This window comes from Archocentrus centrarchus, chromosome 8, assembly GCF_007364275.1.
Source record: "Archocentrus centrarchus isolate MPI-CPG fArcCen1 chromosome 8, fArcCen1, whole genome shotgun sequence".
NCBI classification, from domain to species: Eukaryota; Metazoa; Chordata; class Actinopteri; order Cichliformes; family Cichlidae; genus Archocentrus; species Archocentrus centrarchus.
Window position 1 is genome coordinate 19,253,039 of NC_044353.1, and position 18,272 is coordinate 19,271,310.

An 18,272-nucleotide genomic window follows, 5' to 3' on the forward strand; every position below is an offset into this window, starting at 1 on the left:
CAAACACTCCATTCACTGTTTGTGGACCCCCGCGCATCTATCCCCTCGCTGCCCACAGTGCCCGAAGCAACACAAGCGCTGCCACCAATGATTAAAAATAGCTCACCAAGAGCAGAGTTCCCTTTACTTCCACACAAAGGCCATGATAGATGCAGGGTTACACAGCGGATGTGTCTGTCTCTGCTCACACAAGGGGGAGGAAAATATTACTAAAAGCGGCTCCATCCATTCAGGGGGCTTTATGCGGTGTATCACAGTTGTGATCTCATACTCTGTGCCATTAATTGGTCTGAAGGGACTGCCAAACAAAGCCTCCATCTGAGCCTTTATGGTTTGGCTTCTGTAATAATATAAAGCAGCTGAAAATCCCTCACATGCTGATATGTCTCCCGAGGAAATGTGTTGTGAACAGCAGGCGCTGAAATCCACTGCAGGTTTGTTTTTGTTGTGCATTACTCATTCAGAGTGAATTTTTCACGTTTTCTTCTAAGTGTCGTGACCGTGCACAACACACAGCTATAACCATGTATATATTCAGCTGCTTAGACACATGACAGCCCCAAGCGGGGCCACACACCAATGCTAATGACCTCCACTGTGGGTGCTCAGGGTTAGCTCCTAATCTAATTACGACGTCTGCCCGGCTACACATCAGGCTTTGACATCTTCCTGCACCCTCTCCCCCCGGGACCGTTGTGAAGCTTTCTAATAAAAGACTCACAGGGAAACGCCTTTCATCGTGACCCCGCAATCCTGTTACTGTTAACCAACCTTCTTATAGCCTTTTACTCTCCGTTGATCAAAAAAAAGATAATCGACCATTTCTTCATTGATGTCTTTTTCTGTCTCTTTCAGTGCGGTAAAGGAGCAGAAAACTTTGACAAGTTTTTCACGCGTACCCAACCCGTCCTCACCCCTCCGGACCAGCTGGTCATCGCCAACATCGACCAGAGCGAGTTCGCCGGCTTCTCCTACATGAACCCTCAGTTCACCCATCCATCCCTGCACAGCGTGGTATGAGGAGAGGAAGTGGCGATTTCAAAGAATAAAAGAAAATAAAAACAAAAGCATGACTGTCACTGAATACAGGTTCCTTCCAGTCTCAGCCAAACACCCCGCTGTCAACAGACTCACATCATCCTCTGCAGTGCTCTGTCTACTGTTCATCAACACCCATATCAAGAAATGACAGAGTAGGAAGCAAAGTGTGAAAACCATGTATGTACAATCTAAAGAGAATCACTTTCCCAAACATCTCACAGTATCTTCTTTACTCTAAATCTATAGCTGTTTCTCCAGACCTGCAGCCTTTACCTGGTGAATGAATGTGTCTCAGTATCAGCTACTTTCTCTTTAGGTATTAAATCTGTTTTCCCTCTCATCCCACCGCTCACGTTCTCCATCATCTCCCCACACAAAGAGCTGCAATGCACAACAAATATGGAACCTATTTTTCTGCTCTGTCTGCTACATGTGTATATTATATTTATATACTAAAAAAAAAAAAAAAAGAGGTAGTATACTGTTACATGAGTGCCAAAGTAGAAGTGGAAGAATACATTTCTGTTGCTGTCCTTGTAATGTTTTTTCTCCACCTCCCCCCTCTGGCCTTTTTCCCAGTGGTGTCAACACACTGAAAACCCCTTAAACAGGGGCTGTTTGTATCTGTTGTTTTGTAGGACGTGTGACTACAGTATATCTAACCCAACACGGAGAAGCTGAATCAAACTGTGCTACAGTTACAAACTGTTTAGGCCTTTTCAATGCAACAGATGTTGCCTACAGTGGCTATAGGGTCAGAAAAGCGTGGCTGAAAGAGGCGGTGTTTTTAAGTCTAAAGATGCTATTTTCCATATGCACAAAGCAGATCTCTGTTGCATGCTTATTTTCTGACTCTGTACGAGCAGTAGACTCTAGGATGCATTACACGTCTGGTATCATTGTAAAGTTTAGTATTATGATATAAACAATGTTGATATATAATTGTTGTACGTTTATTCTGAAGAAAAGTTTCTAATTGGAAAAACGAAAGGGTTTGTTCCTGTTTTCTGTTCTTTTATGTCCAGAGAGATGTCTTACCCTCTGTTTTAAGTCAACCATATGTTTATCTTTTTTCTTTTTTTGTAAATATGTTTCAAAGCGATGTTTGGAAAAGGCGAGTTACTTGCAGATTTTATACTATGAACTGAATGTGCTTTTATTACTGTAGATGGTTTGGACATTTCTATGTTTAGATTAGCCCTAAGAAGAGATATATAACGTTTGGCTGAATCTTTGGTAGCTTTGGTATCAGCAAACCTTGTTATATGTATTTCCACTATTTATCCATTGTTTTCTACTCCGTGTCATATAGAGAATATGCAGCACTTACTGTACAGTGGAACCGTTGAACGCCCTCTTGCCTTGGTCGTCTCAGGGCTGATTCCTTCTGTAACAAACCACATTAATGCTATGAGGATTTTGGAGCCCTCCCGAGGGCTGAAATATGTCCTTTCTTTATATATTGTGTGCATGCGCGAGGCGAGGCCTGATCTAAGCATGAGAAAGACCCTTGCATGATACAGAGGTCCCTGGTGTGGAGCATGAAGTTTCCCACCTTACCGCACAGAATTAGACCCCCCTTCCCCCCCCCCGTCCAACCAGCATTGTGCGCTTTCATGTCTCTTCCCAGTTCGCTGTCATGTAGCCGGACCTGTTTGGCTAAAATGCTGAAATATAAACAGACAAATGTGTGTAAATTGCTTCTAATGGCTTTTTGTTTACCGGTGCCAAACAGTCTTTTTGTTTTCAGTCAGGTGTGTCAAGGAGATTGTTTATCTATGTATTTCTTTATTTAAAAAAAAAAAAAAGACCAATATGTACAAATTAAAACAGTGAAACTTCAAAAAGAACTGCCAAATTAAGGAAGGCTTTCTACCACAGCTCTTAACCCCTGAATCACTTATGCACCATGAAGACTGGTGTTGCAGCTGTCGCGTACATCTGGACCAAAATGAAATCTCTAAGGTTAATCAGCGTGTTTACATGTCTCACATTGAGAATCTGAACTGAAGGAGGGATTAAAAAAACAAGCATACAAACAAACAAAAGAAACAATGAACCCCATAACAGAGATCATCATATGTTGGGTACAGAACCACTACAGGCTACAATTAGAGCCACAGGGATGTTTGTATGTTTCTTTCACTGCCCTTACTTTTGTTAACCTGCTTCTTCTTGGTCCTCTGTTATTTGTGGTATGACGGATACTGTGTATAAATAAAGTATGAAAATTAAAATAATCCTCCGCTCTCGTGTATTGTGGACTTTTTGTTCCGTTCAGCCTACATGTGTTGCTTTTCAAATTAACTCTGTATTATAGCTCTCACTGTGTGTTAAGTACAACTTTAAGGCTGTTACTTTATATTTTTTTAACCTCCCTTTTTAACCTTTTGTCCAACCAATCCCCATTTGAGTTTATTTCACAATAAAGAAAGAATTAGAGAAAAGTCAGAACAATAATTATAGCTTTTTCTTTCTTTTTTTTTCCTTCCTATTTTTATGATTCATATCACAACCTGTTTGGTTTAGCTCAAGGAAAAAGAAATTTGGTTGGGAACCACTAGATTAAATTACCAGTTACCAAATTATGTATGATGCATTGTGTGTACATATTGTGTTGAACTATCACTGTATACAAAGACAAATTTGCACCACCTTGAACAGCTACAACAGTGATTATATACACATTTTATTAGGTACACCTCTTCAGTCACACACTGATGTCTCAGTACATTTAGGCATGTAGACAACCTGCTGAAGTTGAAGCCAAACATCAGAAAGTGGAAGAAAGGTGATTTAAGTGACTTTGAAGTTGTTGGGATTTCTGGGATTTTCCCACACAACCATGTCTTATGAATTTCCCTCTGGGATCATTAAAGTTATTATGTCTAGAGTTTACAGAGATGGGTCCGAAAAAGAGAAAATATCCAGTGAGCGTCATTTCTCTGGGTGAAAATGCCTTGTTGATGTCAGAGGTCAGAGGAGCATGACCAAACTGCTTCAAACTGATAACCACTTATTACAATGGAGGTGTGCAAGACAGCATCTCTGATCTCACAACATGTCGAATCTTGCAGCAGACGGGCTACAGCTGCAGAAGACCACACCGGGTGCCAATCCTGTCAACTAAGAACAGGAAACTGAGGCTACAATTTGCACAGAATCATCAAAATTGCACAAAGGAAAATTGGAAAAATGCTGCCTGGTCTAATAAGTCTCACTTTATGCTGCAGTATGCAGAATTAGGTGTAAACAACATGAAACCACGGATCCATCCGGCCTTGTAATAACTGCTCCTTCTGCTGCTGGTGGAATGGTGTGGGGGATATTTTCTTAGCACACTTTGGATCCCTTGGTACCAACTGAGCATTGTTGAAACGCCACAGCCTACCCGAGTGTTGTTGCCGATATGTCTACACTTTTAGACAAAAAAAAAAACAAAACAATGCTCGTTTAAAATATACTACAGCATAATGGATATGTAAAGTTTTTAACTGCCGCTAATAAGTTACCAGATCGGAGCTGTCCTCGGTACTAAAACACACAGAAACAGTGTGAGTCAACGTAAAGGACATCACGCTGACTTAAATTCATTCATTCATCGTAGAGTCACTCTAAACGTTGACCAATTCGCACATTAAAACTGAATGATAAAATTGTGGAGTGTACTCGTTTTTATATCGGGTTTATCACTTCATAACAGCAACAATGCACCTCGCTCTCTCTCTCTCTCTCTTTCTCTCTCTCTCTCTCTCCTGTAATCACGCTGCAGAGAGCAGGACCAGCCGTCTGTTTCGGTGTGTCTGATGGACTGTGTCTGCAATGCGTTATCTCCCTCCTCAAAGATATTACACTTTTCCCAAGGAACTCGTGAGCGAGTAAACGAAGCACCGCTGATTCTTCTCCGTCAGTCAAACCTTCACCAGACAAACTGCAGGAGGGGGATTTTAATTCACAACTCTGGGCGCAATCTCTGCTCCAAGCGCAAGAGCCAAGCAACGGATCATAAACAGGTGCGTGCAATAAAGTATTTTTAAAAACAAAACAAACAAGCAAACTAAAAAAAAAAAAAACAAGTGCTTTCGGCTAAAATGGCCAACTATTTTTAATGCCTGCTTCTAAATACACGCGACGATCTGTTTCAGTTCTCTGTTTAGTTGCACTCTAATATTCCTACACAGGTCGGCACACACAGTACTCCTTCTTGACCTACCATAATGTACATATATCTTAGCTACGGTACTTCATTGTGACAAAGTGTTTGGTTTAATAGGAGTGACAATGAAATTGTGAGGATATTATTAATTCCTATCACAGAACAATCAGTTTAGCAAGCTTACAGCGCAGTCAGTGTTCATGTCTGATTAAGGAGAGATGTTTCGGGACACTCTTGATTGGGAATGAAAGAGCTCCTTGATGCTTGATAAGTCAAAGTGAACACTATGCGTTGTTATGGAGAGATGATGCTACCCCCCCCCCCCCCCCCCCCCCTACCCCCGCCCCCCCCCCCCCCCACACACACACACACACACACACAAGCGCGCGCACACACGCACACACCTCTAAAGGAATTTAAGCTTTGAAGTAATGACACATTAAGATATATAATTACACCTTTGAACATTTCCAGTGTCCGTTTCTTGTGGCCTATAGGAAAGCAGATTTTGCAGTAATATCTCAAAGGCATTATTTCTGTATTTCTGCGTAAAAATTTCTGCTTGGAGGTGTCCTGATGGTCTAGATGTTTTCCATACCGACCACGCAATTACAATGTTCCCAGTTCGTGTATTGATTCTTGCATTCTGTCAGCACTCTGCTGTCAGTATGTAATAAAATAAGTAATAAATACCGTAGACGGTACTGGATAGCAGTCAGACTTGTGATTCATGAATATTGGCTCTTTCAAAGTAAACGAGGTGACCTTGTTGGGGAATGATTTAGTTGATATGGAGGCTGTTTTTCTTGATAAAATGTGGTCTCTTAAAGAGCAGCCATTGGGTTTTTTAAACAGCTTAAACACTAGTTGCTCAAGGGCCAGCAGAAAGAAGTCTTCATGGTGATTGTGTGCTTTTAGAAAAAAATGTTCATATTTATGCAAAAATGCTGCATAAATGTGCTCTGAATTAGTACCGTTTTGCCTCTTTTTGATTGTCTGTCCTTTATTGAGCCCTCCCTCTATCGCCACCCATAGATCATTCACACGTGGCCCCCAAATGGGACATAAATCATCACCTTGTCTCTTCAGATGATGTCTCATTACGTCATTTATCAGTCGGCCAGATCCCATTGCGGGCTTGCACTGTTGGATTCCTGTTGTAAAAAATCAGAAGCTCGTTTTGGACTGCAGATAAAGTGAGCATTTGCATTCACGAAAGCGACATACCTCAGTCTGGAGGCTCAAACAGGTTTAATATTGAATCAGGGACTGAATTAGTTAATTGTCAGGGACTGTAAAACTTAAGAGTGCTAGAGTCAAATGTAAAAATGCTACAGCAAATTTATGTGGAATTTTTTTCCCCACTTTTTTTCTCTTTCAGTTGAAATCCAAAGCTGAAAATAAGAACTGAAATAGTTTTGACGTCAAACTAAAAAAAAAAAGGAAAAAAAAATTCTGTCTTGTATTTACTTGCAAAACAGCCAGCTTATTGATTCTTTCACTCCCACGGCCTTCAAGTATTTCACAAGCCACTCAAATCTTAGAAAATACTCTGAGATATGTGGAGGTAGCTTAGAAAGTTTGTTTTCCCCTCTCATCTATTCTTGTCTGTCAATCCATCATTCATCATCCTTTCCTGCACCCCCCCTTTTTTTCTCAGTCAAGATCACAAGGGTGCTACACACACACACACACACACACACACACACACACACACACACACACACACACACACACACACACACACACACGCCTCCGTACATGTAGCTTCCCTAATGGATTTAGTCAGTAAGTCGAAGTTTTGAGATACATAACACCAAATTTTAAGTTATCTCAAAATTCCACTTATCGATTAAATATCTTGAATTTTCAAGTTACTTCTGAGTAACTCAAAATCTTGAGTTAAGTCCAAATTTGGAGATTCAAATTAAGTAAAAATTTTGAGATAATACCTGGAAATTTTAACTCATGGAAGCAAAAATAAATAAAAATAATCCCCACCTTAATGCTAAACTCATCCTTAGAAATACAGTTTAATTCACTTTTTTTTTTTATCCACATGAGCCAGTAAACATCAGCTCAGTGATAGTTTCCAAAAATACAACCAGTTCACATCCTTGAGTGTCAAAAAAATAAAAATAAAAAAAGCAAATCACACAGTAAGGCATCTTAGCTAGCAGCCAGTTAGCTTAGTTTTACACAAATATTGGAAACAGGTAAATAACAGGCTTGGTTTTATCCAGATGTAAGTAAGTAAGTAAAGTGCTGTACAACAAAATAAATTAAAACTATCAATATCTCAATAAAATATCAAATCAAATCAAACCACCATTAATAGAAACACAAAACAATGTTAGAAACAGAATAAAATCAGATAATCAAACAAAAATAACAAAAGAATCTCAACAGGAAGTTTAACAGAAAAGTTTGGTTTTTGAGTCCACAGAGTCAGCGGGACGTAGCTGGAGTGGTGGAGTGATCCAAAGTCTTAGTGCCACAGATGGAAAGGCAGCAACTAATAAATTCTGAGCCTGCACACAAAGGCTGCCAGCAGCAGTGTGTTCAACAAGAAGTTGATATAAATAGTCTGGAACTAGCTCACTTTCATGTACAGACACACAAATGTCCAAACAGTGGAAGGTAGATTTTGTTCCTTGTAACCAGTCACAGGAACTGTTTCTAATATTTGTCTGCTAAGTTAACTAGGGTCATGTTCATAATAGTATTTGATTCTCAGCCTACGTTCTCAACAAGAAAGCCAGAATTTTCTTTAAAGATAAACTCACTATTGTGCAAACATTATTTTCACACGAAAATGTTTTTTATTTTTATCTTTTTTTGGGTTTCTGTTTTCCAACTTTAAAGTACCACCTCCATCTCTCTTTTCTCCTCCAGGTTGCTCCTGGGATTTTTCTGTGTTTTACCACCAGCTGCTAGAAGCTCACCCTGCTGTGGCCATGAGTGCGTGCAGCAGGAAGGCCCTGACTTTGCTGAGCAGCGTCTTTGCAATCAGCGGCCTGGGGCTGCTGGGAGTGGCAGTAAGCACGGACTACTGGCTCTACCTGGAGGAGGGAGTCATCATGCCTCTGAACCAGAGCACTGACATCAAGACCTCGCTGCACTCTGGCCTCTGGAGAGTCTGCTTTCTGGCTGGTAAGTAATGAAACTGGGAGTGTGTGGCTCAAAGATTTAGCAAATATGTGCTATGGATTTTTATGTGCTCCTGAAATTTGACAGTTAATCATGTATGAATCAGAAATGTAGCACAGATAATGACATTTGATTTTACAGTGTCAGTTTCGAGAGCTTCATCTCTACTGTATAGTGTAAATGTGGCAACAGCAGGAAGCTGTCACAGTGAGATCACAGAAACCACCAGTATTCATGTTCACACACAATGACATTCACAATTGCTTCATCACTGTGTGTGTGGGTGTGAGTGAAAGAGAGAAGTTGTGAGTACGTGTGGAGTACAAGAGGCAAAGTGAGAAGAAGAACAACAAGAAGACAGAGGATGAGTCCTCGTGTCTGTGTGACACTGTTCTGCACAACCTCACGCTTGTGTTGCATTTTATAGAGTAGCTTCTCCTGCCAAAACAGCTCAGACCCATCAGTGTGTGGACTCTACAAGACCTGCAAATGTGTCCTGTGGTATCATAAACCAAGACGATAGTAGGAGGTCCTTCTGAGTCCTGTAAGTTTGGAGAGGAGGCCTCCATGGATCGGGCTCGTCTTTCCTACAGATACTCCGTTGGACTGAGAATTGGAGCCAAATCAACTCTTTTATGTTCTTCAAACTGTTCCTGAATAATTTTTTTTTGCAGTACACTTGTGAGCATTATCAAGCAAAATGAGGCCATCAGGGAATATTGGTGTTAGCACACGTGTTCAGCTTACACACAAACATCAGGGTCAGCGCTATAACGTACATGTCGGGTTTTCAGCAGCCTCATGGCTGCTGGAGACCCTGAGGTCACAGGTTAGCCTTTCCTGCACCAAGTTTGGTAGTTACCACTATCAACTCTGACTCAGTGCTTTAAGCACAACAAAGTTACTCAAATCTCACTGTAACAATATAATACATTATCACTTAAAATATTGAGCAACACTTCTTAATCATTAAATTCAGGTGTTTTTAGTCTCATTGCTACAGGTATATAAAATCAAGCACCTAGCCATGTAGGCTGGCTTTACAAACAGTTGTGAAAGAATGTGTTGTTTTAAAGAACTCATTGAATTTGAGGGAGGTACTGTGTGACAGCCCCGGCCTTGTCAGTGTTAGTTGTTGGGCCTGCGTCTTGGCATGAGCTTCCATGGCTGAGCAGCTCCTGTAGTTGTGATATGTAGGTGGTTCAGTACTTTTATCCTTATAGTGTGTTAATTATATGTCTGTTGCAATAAGTCATCTGAGCTGTTTTGTGTCATGTACAGTATTTTGTGTCCATATTACCTGAAGTGAGTCCCAGTGTGCTCCATAAAATCTTCACAGGATGGTACAGTGGGAAATAAGTGGCACAAGAAGGCAAAACAACACATTCTCACATAGTGACGCTCGATCATCACATACTGATGCTTACTAAGGAAAACCTTCTCATCACATTTTAATGTGAGTCGTACCCCATTAATTAATTTTCCAGTGCAAAATGATATCCCTTTAGCATCAATACTCAACCAGAGCAAACAGTCCCTAACTGCAAACTACTCTTTTCTTTTTTAACAGTTTGCTGCCTTTTCTGTCAATGTTTTCCTTGCTACCATGGATCTAGGAGGGTATTTCCTTAGTTACCATGGGCATGACCAAGACCAAGCTTCGACTCTATTTAGGAATCTTAGTTTGAAGTCCATATGTAATGAAGAGAACCATAACTTTAATTTAAAATGGTCACATTCACATTAAAAAGCATCACCAGCCAAATCTGAAAAAAGAAAAGAAAAAGTTTTTGCCCCTGAATACAGTTTAAAAGGTTTTTTTTTTTTTTATCCTGTGAGGTAAACTTCTAATACACATCTACAAAGTTATGCAACTTTATGTCTTCATTTAAATCCAGAGTGCCTACTCACTCTCTGGCTCATCCCACTAGAGCAGTTGGACAAATGCCACTTAGTTAGGGATGCAGTGAGCCAAAAAAGTACACTTGCCTACATCTTTACTACAGTAATGAGTAGATATGCCTGCCACCACAGCTGAAACTGTTGTGAGCCCCTGCTGTAGTATGTGTCATATGATTGGCACCAAGTCAGTAATATGGAGCAGGAATTCTGCCATAGATTTCTATTTATGACTCTTTGGGATGTTTCTCTTAAAAAGGTCTCTGCCTACATTTACTTCTTCTCTGCCTATTTCAGCCCTCTGCTTCTGGTTAGCGGTTCTCACTGATTGCTAAACCCTGTTTTACCTGTTTAAAGCTTTAATCCTCAGCTAGTTTTGCAGATCTGTGTGTCCAATCACACCAACCGTGACTGTGAATTTGAATAAATCTCACCCCCGCCTCTGTCTCTTTCCTTTTCAGGTGAAGAGTCAGGCCGCTGCTTCACCATCGAGTACATCATGCCAATGAATGTCCAGCTGACGTCAGAGTCCACAGTAAACGTGCTCAGTAAGTAACAGCAAGCGACACCTTCAGCTGCAGCTTCGGGGGGGCGGGGAGAAAGTAATCAGAACTTGCAGTTGTTCATATTAAAGCCTGGGGGGCATTTTTAAGCTGAAAACTTGTTTTCCAATAAGCTTGTGTGCAGAACTCTGAATGCAGTGAGACAGATAAGTCTGAGTCATCTGAACCCTCGCGTCGCTGCCTGCTCCTCTCCGGAATACTTATTGCCTCTTCACAGACTTTGCAGTCCTTCAGTAATGCTCAATGTCAAAACTTAACTGAAGGATAAATCAGTTAGTCGATATAATGAGCTCCAGCATTGCGCTCCGTTTGTGAAAAAATTTGTCAGAGGAGCAGACGATAATCATCAGCCTACATTTTTTAAAAATTTCAAGACTCATTGGTCTCCCCCCCCCCCCCCCCCCCCTCCTCCTAGAAGAAGCTTTCTTCTGTGGTTCTCTGTGTGATGTAGATTGACAGTAAATTAATTTTCTATCAAACATGACAAATTAAAGCACCTGCTGTATAATTAAAATGGATCAGAACAGTTCCTAATTTCACTCTGAGATAATATCTCTGAATTTAATTTTTTCCAATTATTTTCCGCATTCACAGTCTCTTATTTGGATTTTTTTTTCAATTATATAGTATTTTTTTCATTATACTGGCTGCATTTGATATCTCTGCTTCTCTGGCTCAGTGTTTTGGTGTTAAATCAACAGATTTCTTCATCCCCTCTTTATTCTCCTCTTCAGAAATGATTCGCTCAGCCACTCCGTTCCCTCTGGTCAGCCTCTTTTTCATGTTCATCGGTTTTGTCCTCAACAACATCGGCCACGTCCGTCCTCACCGCACTATCCTGGCATTTGTCTCCGGAATCTTCTTCATCCTCTCAGGTATGCAACTCTTCCTTCTCAGCTCTTTGGGACCATCTCTTGTTGTGTCTCCATTTGATTTTAAGATCCAGTTTCTCTGTCTCTTAGGTCTGGCTCTTGTGGTGGGGCTGGTGCTCTACATTTCTAGTATAAATGATGAAATGCTGAACAGGACAAAGAGCAGTGAGGCCTATTTTTCCTATAAGTACGGCTGGTCTTTTGCCTTTGCTGCCCTCTCCTTCCTGCTCACTGAGGTGAGAAAACCTGCTGTTTGGCACAAGCTGTTTCCATCAGTTCACACCCTAAAAAGTGATAAAATATATATCTGTATATGCATATGAATAAGTCTACATAACAAAAATCTGTAACTATTAATTAAACAGTGCACTTTACTGCTTCATAGCAGCAGTTAATTGAACTAATATCGTTATTTTGTTTCTTGCTCAGATTATTTTTAAATTATTCTCCATCATCACTGTTCACATGTTGGCATGTGTGGTAGTGGAAGAAGAGTGTGGTAGGAAGAGTTTTATTTTGAAATTTAATCCTTAAAATGACTGTGTTCATAATCTTGAGTGTTTACTGCCCCCCAGTGGTCACAATGAGGAGATGCATTGCATTTTGGCTTTGCTGCACCTTGTTCTTCATTCTGCTCAGTACTGTTTTATACTTTGTTAAACCATGTTGGCTTTGTTGTGTTATGCTCTAAAACAAACCCAGTGTCCCCATCTGAGGACATTTTTTAAAAATATCTAACAACCATGTAACAACTTCCTGTCTGAAGAGGAAGCTTAGTTTGAATAAATATCAGGTCCATCTAATCACAAATATCTTGGAGAGATTAAAAATGCATCACAAACAGGAGCTCAGGTCTCAGGAGGTTAAATAAATTATTTTTATCTCAGCCTCTTGGTTCTCATGTGATTTTGAACAAATAATCATTAACATGAAACAATATAAGTACTACTGATTACAATATTAATAATATATTAGTACATCTAATATACAAGTGATTTAACCACAAATTATTATAAAATTTTAGTTTGAGTAAATTACTATTCAAAGAGAAGAGGAGGAAGACTGCTAGTAGTTGTCCATATAAATGATCCTCAGCATCCTCCACAAGGACGGTGAGGCTGAAAAGGCCGGCTGTTTGCAGAGTGCTGTATCAAAGTATGTCAGTGGAAAGTTGACTGGGAGGGGAAAGTGTGGTAGGAAAAGATGCACAAGCAAAAGGGATGAGAGCAGGTTTGTCAGGAAAAGCTGATTCAAGAACTCGGGGAACTTCACAAAGAACAGACCGATGCTGGTGTCACTGGATCAAGAGCCACCATGCGCAGATGTCTTCAGGAAAGGAGCTACAACTGTCACATTCCTAATATCAAGCCACTCTTGAACCAGAGATAGAGTCAGAAGCATCTTAAGGAGCTAAGGAGAAAAACAACTGGACTGTTGCTCAGTGCTCCAAACTCCTCTTTACAGATGAAAGTAAATTTTGCATTTCTTTTGAAAATCAAGGTCCTATAATCTGGAGTAAGAGTGCAGAGGTACAGAATGTAAGGTGTTTGAAGTCCTGTGTGACGTTTTAACTAGGACAGCAGGAGATATTTTATAGACCTTCAGCATCAACACAATAGACAAAGTCATCATCCGTTTTAAAGACTGGAATAAGATTGTTCTCACGATGCCTAAAAAAGAAAATTGGTTTCTGGAGTCAGGAGGTTTTTTCCTCACTGAGCCTAGACCCAAGAACTCAGCAGCTTCCTTTGGCAGATTCAAATCTCTTACTAAGTCATCTAACGCTGAGTGAATAACCGAGGGACAGAGGAACTTCATCACTAGTGTGTTGTGCATCTGAAGACAAAACACCATCAGGCTCTTCGCTCGCATCAACTTAACTTATTTTAGCAATTAGCAAGTGTTCAGTTTCATAGAGCAAATATGATGCTTTTCACTTTTTTAAATTCATTTATGAAAAAAAAAAGTTTTTTCACAACATTCAAAATTTTTTAGATGAACTAGTTAATTCGTTTTGACCCCTCCATACAGCTCTCATTTATATTTTGATAAACTGACTCTTTCAATTGGGCTCTTCCTCACTGCAGAGTGCAGGTGTCATGTCAGTCTACCTGTTCATGAAGCGCTACGCAGCAGAGGAGATGTACCAGCCCCGTCACCCCAGCTTCTATCGCCCTCGCCTCAGCAACTGCTCCGACCACTCCGGTCAGTTCCTCCACCCAGAGGCCTGGTCGCGTGGACGGAGCCCCTCGGACATCTCGAGCGAAGCTTCCCTCCAGATGAGCGCCAGCTACCCTGCTCTCCTCAAATGTCCCGACTATGATCAGGTGTCATCCTCACCCTGCTGAGGGGTTTGTCATCAGAGCCGAGGCCACCTAACGGTTACTAAAGGGTCACAGAAGCATCAACAAAAGGCCAGATGAGTTTAAGATAGAAGGTTGATATTTAGCTGTGAGGTTGCACCATTATGATCGTGCTCTAGGGATTTGGAAACCAGTCATTTTGAGCAAGTTGGGGTTCTTTTTTTTTATCAGGTCAGGAAAGCTTTTCTGGGAATTTGTTGTAGCAGAAACTACAGTTTTTTTTTTTTTTTTTTGCAGGTTAAGTCAAAATTTGCATATTTTAGAAGAACCCATACATGGTTATTGTATTATTGTTCCTGCAAAGATCCCAAAACATTTAAATTTGATTGTTTGTTCATTTTTTTATCTTCAGAAGGTAAACTATAATTTACCTACCTTTAACTGCATTTTAACTGTACCTGTGCTTTTTATGTTGCAGCGCCTCAAAGCTGTTTCTTTGCTTCTTTCTGTGATTTAAATGAATGTTTTCTTTTTTTTTGGGGGGGGGGGGGGGGGGGGTATTGTTTTTCTGGATTGTAAACTGTGCTAGTGTAGATGCATCACATCACTGCACTAATAATAATAATAATAATAACAGGAGGTACAATATAATCTGTGGTTGATGTTTGCTGAAAAGAAAAAAAAAGGGAAGCGTTTTGGTCCTGGATGTGCAGTTTCAAGAGCACACATCTCTTTTAAATGTTGAATTTATATCATCATCATCATCATCATCACAATCAGCAATATGTCTGCAGTCAGAGCCAAATATAGAAAAGAGTAGAATGTAAAATGTGTCTGGTCTTTTACAGTTTGTATTCCTACAAAGTTTCATTTTCCTCACTTTATTTCTTAAGCTCTGAAACACACGATTGATTACTGTTTGCTGCAACAAACACTCAGCTGCCTTGATTTCCACTAAAATTTCTGATTAAAAACTAGTCAGTAAACCCAGCAGACAAAGGCTGCTCTGCAGCTGAAGGTCAACTCATTCAGATGTGCTTCTAATTTTCAGTGATGTGTTCATTTGTCACCTGCAAAGGCAGCAGGAACACGCGCTCGTCTTCAAACTAAAGGGAACACGTTCAGGACATTATGTTAGCAAACACCTTGTGAAATGTCTTTGGACAAATGATTCTGTATTTAGCTCCACAGTGACCCACAATCAAATGTTGAATCATGGATATTTGTTTTATATATACTGGATGTTTTTTTTTATAATGTGTACAGATTATATGAATTCACTGTCAGATGATGTAAAGATGATGCTGCATTTTAAATGGTGTTATTCATTGTGTTGTTTCTGGTGGGGCTGCTGCAGCGCAGCATGAGAAATGTTTGGTCGAATGTTTGGTCGAATGTTTGAAGGACATTGCATCTGTAAAATAAATGGATGTACGCATCACATCACTTTTACAGAGGGCTGTGATTCCATGTTTCTCCACTGGGGTGCAGTGTTTGTCCATGTTTTTCCTCATTTTATTTCGTACCATTTTGCGCAAATCTGCAACAGCAAATCTGAAGTAAACTTTGTTGCTTTCACACATTTAAAATATGAAAAACAAATATTAACAATTTAAGCTTACCCAGTGATTAACTGGGCTAGCCATTTACAGTACTGTGCAAAGGTCTTGAGCCACCCCTCATTTATTTTGCTTCCAAGGAGTCAGACTTTCTTATAATTTTAAAGGTGGTCTGGAGTAACAGTTCTCCAGGCTTTCTGAAGATATTTCAGAATTTTTCTTTGGACATTGGCTGCTTTTTTCACTCATTTTCAGAGGAATATTTTATTTGTTTGTTTCTTTGTTAAGACACTCAGCACTGACTTATGAATAATTCAAGCATAAAAAAGGAACCTAACTCAAGGGATGAACCAGTGTTGTGTCTGCACATAAAAGACAACTTAGCACAGAACCGGTTTTAAATGGTCTCTTTAGGCACTTTGCTGCTGGCAGCCTGTCATAAAAACACATTTTCTCCCATTTCTTTACTCAAATCAATGAAAAATTGCAAAGATAACACAGTTTGACGGGCATAAAAATAGTATTTTGCACCAATAAGGTGGTTTCTAATAAACTGTTAGCTGAAAACTTGGCATATTTCAGCATGGTGTGCTGTGGGTCTTTAAAAGGTTTCAGGAAACTGAACAAATGGAGGAAAAAAGACACTGTGGCCAGTCATAAAAAACTATCTACAGCAGATGAAGAGTAACTGAAGGTCATGTTCTTGAAAAATAAAAAATCCAGTAAAGACCTGACACACAATCTGACAGCTGACAGCATCTGACTGCTGTTCACTGAAGCCTCATCAGAAATGGTCTCAGTAGGAAGGCGACTGTATATATATTACTTCCTTGATTGAATTCCACAGTGGTCGTGTACAGAGGTTTTTAAAAAAAAATGTCAATGTCAAAAACATATAGCGCACCTCTACTTTTTAATTTTTAATTTTTAAAGAGTCATTTAGTGAACTAAGACATTTGTAAGATTAGCTCATTTTCATGACATCATTTACAATAATATTACTTTGCTGTCAGTAGAGGGACAGCGTATACATTCAGACGTATTGTAGAAATTGAAATTGTTTTCACGGATCATAATCAGCTGGGTCCACATTACTTCAGTATACTTAGTTCAGTGACTTCTTTATTAGGTACACATCAACTACATACTTATCGGACTCCTGTTGAACTCTGCATGCAAAGAACCTGACCCCCTCAAAATTAGCTGATTGTTTTTCACAGTCTCTTTAATTTAATTGACCCACACAGAATTTTACTTTCATAATATGAAACTTTTCAAATGATGAGATGGGCGATTACATGAGGAGAGCTGGGCAGGACTGTAGCAGGGAATCAACCCAGCAGCAGTACCTGTACCTTTGTGCAAGTAGGAACTGGAGGAGCACCACCAGAGTACTACAAGAAGACTTCCAGCGGGATACTCGTGCATCTTTCTGACCACACTGTCAGAATTGGACTCAATGAGGGTGGCATGAGGTCCTGCTATCCTTTAGTGGGACCGGTACTCTCAGCCCAGCACCGGGCTGGTATGTGAGAACAGGAGAAAAGGACTGACAGATTTCTTTTTGAAGCTTTAGATTTCGGTAAATATTTCCCTGTATAACATATAGAGGGCGCTCTTGCTTCACCGGATGTGCGCAGTGGCACACCGGCACAACAGGTTTTCCTTCACCTTTCCTACTTCCTGTTAATTTACCACGTGCTCAGCAGTCTGCAGGTGTACACGGAGGATGACCTGTGCATTGAAAAAAATAAATGAAGGCTTGTCGTGATGCCTCATAAACAGTCTGAGTGCTTCATGATTAACAGCTCTTTACGTATGCAAATAAGTAGGTCAGGACCAGCATCAATAATGAACACACCATAAATCTGCTTTATGTATACTTTATGTAGATACACGTAATGTACAACGTGACCAATAGCTTTTACAGAGAATATAAAAGTTAATGTAACTATAAGCCCACACAGGGCAGTAGAAGATAATATCATGCCCTGAGCCCAAGGCTTTTATTTTATTTTACAATTATATAGAAAACTACTGGTGTTTTTGACATCATCATCAATTATATAATCATCATCACTGATCTTACTTTAGAATAATAATAATCATCATCATAAATACAACCATCTTTCTCACTCAGTCATGGCTTTTTCAACAGCGTTGTCACAGTTATTTATCCCATATTCATCATCACCATATATTTTATAATGATTATGTTTAAGGCTTTTGTAAAGAAGACCCCAAACTTCAGCTGATGCAAACTGCCAGTCAGCTCAAACATGGTTACACAGAGTGTGCATACTACAACAAAGAGACCAGAAACCTATACATCGTATATACAAACATAACTTAAGCATACACTGTTGAACATTTACAGGTAGTATTAAACCATTTCACAACTGAAAATAAATACAAAAATGATAGCTGGTTATTATATAGAAATGTTTAAAGAGAAACACAAAGGCAAGCAAGGATCTTTAGGATACAAACCAAATGCAAACAGGATCACAACAACACACCGACCTTCACTGACATAGGCCATAGATAAGAAAGAGAAAAAAATAATAATAAAGCTTAATTGGACTGGTACCTATTGGGCTTCTGCACAGCCGTAAATAAAAACCCACCCAGTAGACAGAAATGACTTTCTCAAATGAAAGTGCTTTGAAAGTTGTAATCCTTAAGATATTAATTAATCAGATACCGGCTTTCATACATCGATCAAGTCC

At 39.8% G+C, this 18,272-nt stretch overlaps 2 protein-coding genes across 4 annotated transcripts in view; both read left to right on the plus strand.

The window, feature by feature from the left end:
• The window catches only part of prkcab (protein kinase C, alpha, b), a 111,469-nt gene extending 108,183 nt beyond the window's left edge, over positions 1-3,286 (plus strand). For 2 of the 3 annotated variants that reach the window (XM_030734891.1, XM_030734894.1), the window contains one exon: positions 856-2,849. In XM_030734891.1, coding sequence (XP_030590751.1) covers positions 856-1,020 — 165 coding nt within the window. In that variant the 3' untranslated portion in view covers positions 1,021-2,849. Of the gene's footprint in view, positions 1-855 lie in introns of all 3 variants that reach the window. The other variant, XM_030734892.1, reaches the window with a different exon arrangement.
• Positions 3,287-8,151: 4,865 nt separating this feature from the next.
• On the plus strand, positions 8,152-14,528 carry cacng5b (calcium channel, voltage-dependent, gamma subunit 5b). The gene is made up of 5 exons (XM_030735997.1): positions 8,152-8,350; positions 10,708-10,794; positions 11,544-11,684; positions 11,772-11,917; positions 13,769-14,528. Exons 1-5 carry the CDS (start codon positions 8,155-8,157, stop codon positions 14,027-14,029), a joined length of 831 nt encoding a protein of 276 aa, XP_030591857.1. The 5' UTR covers positions 8,152-8,154; the 3' UTR covers positions 14,030-14,528.
• Positions 14,529-18,272: the final 3,744 nt, after the last annotated feature.

What these genes read in the sequence shown, in the direction of transcription:
- cacng5b (XM_030735997.1), top strand. Translation starts at nt 8,155, where the DNA reads ATGAGTGCGTGCAGCAGGAAGGCCCTGACTTTGCTGAGCAGCGTCTTT. An exon ending in GAGAGTCTGCTTTCTGGCTG is followed by an intron (nt 8,351 to 10,707) that starts GTAAGTAATGAA and finishes TTTCCTTTTCAG; the next exon opens with GTGAAGAGTCAGGCCGCTGC. An exon ending in GTCCACAGTAAACGTGCTCA is followed by an intron (nt 10,795 to 11,543) that starts GTAAGTAACAGC and finishes TCTCCTCTTCAG; the next exon opens with AAATGATTCGCTCAGCCACT.